Here is a 4563-nt window from a genome sequence, read left to right on the forward strand (position 1 = left end):
TAAATGTATATGTATATATACATGTGTGTGTGTGTAAACATACACATTATGTATACATACACACACATAGTATGTATATATATACATGTGTGTGTGTGTGTGTGTGTGTGTATAATACACACACACACACACATATATGTATATATATAAATATATATATATATATATATATAGAGAGAGAGAGTTATGTGTTTACACAAATGTGCATGTCATGTAAAAATCAATTCTATTTAATTACTATCATAAATGTGTATATAATATTAGGGAGATTAGGCTTTCTCCATAACTATAAGTTTATCTCTTGGGTTTTCAAGTTTAAAATTAGGTGCACCTTGCTTTCGCTAACTTCTTTGATGATATAAATATTTACAATGCCACTAATTTAAGAGGTAAAGAGGATGAGGAATGTGTTTTCTTGCCATTGGGACGACAAGGTTTTTCCTTACATCTATTATCTCATGTTATATAGTACAAAGTATTAGTCATGAGATTAAAATATCAAAGTGTGGATGTTATTAATGAAAATTATAATAGTCACACACACAGGCTTAATCTTAGAATTTGATGAATGCATTGAAGATTAGATGATGTTTATATTACAAGATTTTTCTCTTTGTCACCTAAGCCTTGCCATAGGGTCACTTAATGTGATTTGCTAGCCAATAAGGGCCTTAGGGGCTGTCAATTTTAACAACATTAGGAGGTGCACGTGGACATGTGAAACTTTTCTGTGTTTGAGTAGAAGCTCACGCCTCCCGTAGGTAGTAAGATCTTCTGACTTTTGTTCTCGTTCTCACTAACTTTGCAATCTTGAAGTAAGTCTCTGCATGGACCTGATGCTCATTAGAAGAGGTCGAATCGAGGGGTTCCACTTGACATACTAAAAGCAGGGGCACTTGCTCGGAGGCGAGGTTCATAAGAGCCAGGGCCGGGGCAGATCTCCTTGCCTTTCTCATCAAAGCGGGTTCCCATGGAGAACTTGGGAGGGTTGGAGTGGACAAGGTTGAGGTCGAGGCTATAAGCGGCAGGGCCGGGGGTATCAGATTTCCTGAGAGAGTTATAACGCCTTGGGATACTGTAAGCTGGACCGTTGGAGGTATCCTTAGGGTTGTAAGCACCGGGGCCAGGGTTAGCAAGCGCATGGCTGGGGGGTGTTTTGCCACTGATGGTGTAAGCCGGGCTACCACTTTTATCTTGAAGTTGGTAGCTACCGGGGCCGGGGGTAGGGTCTGCCATTGAGTTCAGTTTTCGGCCACCTATGGTGTAAGCAGGGCCGGGGTCTGTCCGGGAGCTAGTCAGAGGAGAGTACGCGCCTGGACCTGGCCCTTGCTCTTCCTGTGTGTACTTTCTTCTGGAGCTCATTGTGAACGCCGGGTCCTTCTGATGTGTTAGCGCTGCACCCAAGTCCAGCTGATACGCCCCCGGGCCTGGCGTAGAGCTGGGCAGATTCGGATTCCACCGCCCTAGCATGGTGTAGGCTGGAGCGTGGCCTGATACGCGAGGCTGGTACTGGCCGGGACCCGGGCTGTGTTCACGCGAGCCTTTCTTGTAGCGGGTGGCCATGGTGAAGGCCGGGCTGCCAGGTCGGCTCATGGGCGTGTAGGCCCCTGGGCCGGGCGATTTGGGCGTGCATGGGGAGCTGCGTTTGCCAGGCATGGAGTGGGCGGGCCCGCCGTCGACTCTGGGCAGTGTGTAAGCTCCGGGGCCGGGTCCAAATCCGTGCTGATCAGAGCGGCGGCGTCCGGCGAGGGTGTAGGCGGGCTCTCTGTGGTGGGTAACGTCGGGGGTGCCCAGGTTGTAGGAGCCGGGGCCGGGGATGAGCTTCTTCTCATGATCAGCTGTGGAAGGGTATTTGCCAGGGATGGTGTAAGACGGCCCGCCGAAGGTCCCTTTGGAGTTGTAGGTGCCCGGCCCCGGCTGGCCTTCGAACGCCGTATTGGCTCCCGTCTTGCACGCCATCGTGAAAGAAGGTGACGACGGCGTTATCGGGCGCACATCCAAATTGTAGGCCCCTGGCCCCGGGGTCCTCTCTCGCGGCATCCTTCCTCCTCCTCCTTCTCCTTCTCCTTCTCCTTCTGCTGACTAATTATTTGGCTGATAGCCTATGCCCTTTGGTTTATCCCAGGTGTTTAATGATAGGCGAAAACGCAACGCGGAGGCTTTAACACATGGCTAACCAAGGCTACCTCCATTGCTGACAGTTTGCTTGATGCAGCAGACTACGTTGGAGTTTGGAGAAACAAGTAGCCGTAAGCCAACCCTTTGCACGTGATTTGAAGTTAAGGTCCGAATGGGTGCGTGTGGAAGAGACCAATCGGCATGAGCCGCCCCCCACACCCATTCGTATCAGCCACCTATATCTATGGCTTAGCATATGATGTTCAAGAGCAACAACAAAACCGTCGCCCAACCTCAGCAGGCTACCTTTAATGTGGGCGCCCATAAATGTATCCTTTAAGGTATGAACGCCAAGGGATCAGGGATAGTTCTTATGGGTTTTGAGTGTGGACACTCGTGATTGGAAAGTGAGTCTAGATGAGTGAGTAATGGGTCTCTTGTTAGTTTAGATCTCTTTAATTCTTTATACGTTACAGTTGAATGAACAAAAATAGCCAAAGGGAATAAACAAACTTAGGTGAATGTCTTTTGAGCCTCTATTTAATTTCAATGAAGCTTACACATCATTTACAAGTTTTACCTTACAAGGTGCAATCACATTTATAGTAGGTTGTGCCCATTCAAGATGCCATTTGCAACTTGACAGTGATAGGAGTGACATAGGCTGTAGGAACCATACTTAAAATTCCTTGATGCCACAACATATACAAGGAATCATAAAAAAAGCCTTACATTGTGATGCTAAGAAGCTAGCAATATCTCCCTCATACAACAAAGTTCTAATTTCAACATGAAAAACATTTAGCTTTCCACTTAAGCACTTTATAGATTCCCATTCTTCAACCATTGATGGATATAACATTAAAACACATAACAAACATACCATATTTTTATATCAAAAATCTAAATATAAAAACAATGTTCTAATTAATTAGAAAGTCATATTCTTACCATTAGGCTTGTGGATTACAATTCAATTATTTGGATATGCAGGGAGATTTCTTTGTGCATATAAAAGAATTAATACCTCCACTGTTCTACTCCCACCAACATTTCTTCTTCTAAAGTCTCTTATTCTACCTTTCTTCTAAGACCCCTACCCCTCTATCTATAGCAGAATCACAATAAGTGTATAGTGACTCACTCGGGGCCTCATATCACAATGTTCTAATACTTGGCTATTCCGTCAAATCCTCTCAATTTAACTAGAATAATCCTTATGCAAGAAAGATGAATAATTCCTCCACATATTTTTCCTTTATAATTCTCACAAGCATGTCACATCGATTGAGGATCAAAAAGATGTCCTAACTCCTTGATTATGAAGGTAATTCTTCTATCCCTATTTATGATTGCCAAATTAAACTTATTTGTCGTAAGTTTTTATCGTTCTAGCATACACGTTTGTTTTGTTTTTAAAAGAAACTCGCAATTCGGATCTAGGGGACCGCCCACTTTCTAGTGTTTAATACTTTTTCTACTTTAACCAGATCTATAGGATAAATCTAGTCACATCCAATCCCATGGGTCTAGCCTTTCACCCACTAGACCTATGGAGCCTATACAATGTGAACTCACACACATATACATGAAAATTTCCACTTTACGCACACATGCCACTTAAGAAAAGTTCACACGCTCCTTTGAAAAGCAATCATTTCGTAAATTGCCACTTTACTCACACATACCACTTAAGAAAAGTTCACACACTCCTTTGAAAAGTAATCCTTTCATAAAAGGAAAACGGACAATTCTTTGCAATTTATACATATGTCCACATCGCATACCGTGTTAGTGTCATATCATCATCATAAATCTCCTTGCTCTAGGATTGTGATTCCTAGACCTAATACTTAGACCGGGACAATATGCACCAATGAGCCCAAACACCCTTGGACACAATGATGATTGGAGGAGCTCTACATGTCTCACTTCCACCTTAATAGAGGTGCTAAATAATCCTAGGAGTTTCTTCTATTAGTGGTCACTATCCCAAAAGCATGAACACTCCAAATATCAGTGTCAAAAGGCATGTGTGTCTAGTATCAGCATGCATACTCAACCACCAGGCACTTGTTGAGATTCAAGCTCGATGTCAGCTTGTGCCAGCTGCGCTATGTGCTGGCATGTTAGGTAGGAACTTGTGTGAGACAAAAATGACCGTGTCTAGCTGGTCATAATGTGTGGACATTAGCTAGGGTTAGTTGTGTGTGGACACAACACGGTGTGTGTGTTGTGTATTATGGATTATGGCTTTATGCATTGTGTGAGAAGGGAGATGGCTTCCCTCTATGGTTAAGGTTTGCAATATACATTAGGGTTTGCTACTATGTGTGTGTGTGTCTCCTCTCCCTCTATCTGTTTTTCATCATGGTATCAGAGCCTGGTGCTCTCTATTAGGGTTTATGAGTGAGTGAGAGAAGAGGGAGAAGAAGCTGTGAAGAA

General features: G+C 43.8%; 1 protein-coding gene across 1 annotated transcript; it reads right to left on the minus strand.

The window, feature by feature from the left end:
• Positions 1–724: 724 nt before the first annotated feature.
• LOC147630774 (uncharacterized) lies at positions 725–2062 on the minus strand. Its single transcript, XM_086810048.1, has one exon. The coding sequence runs from the start codon at positions 2038–2040 to the stop codon at positions 844–846; it is 1197 nt and encodes a 398-aa protein (XP_086666174.1). The 5' UTR covers positions 2041–2062; the 3' UTR covers positions 725–843.
• Positions 2063–4563: the final 2501 nt, after the last annotated feature.

This window comes from Cibotium barometz, chromosome 16 (assembly GCF_041138505.1).
Source record: "Cibotium barometz isolate CiBa-2024 chromosome 16, ASM4113850v1, whole genome shotgun sequence".
In the NCBI taxonomy this organism is placed as follows: domain Eukaryota; kingdom Viridiplantae; phylum Streptophyta; class Polypodiopsida; order Cyatheales; family Cibotiaceae; genus Cibotium; species Cibotium barometz.

Bases quoted from the DNA above. Each gene is read 5' to 3' on its own strand.
- LOC147630774 (XM_086810048.1), bottom strand. From the start codon at position 2,040: ATGCCGCGAGAGAGGACCCCGGGGCCAGGGGCCTACAATTTGGATGTG.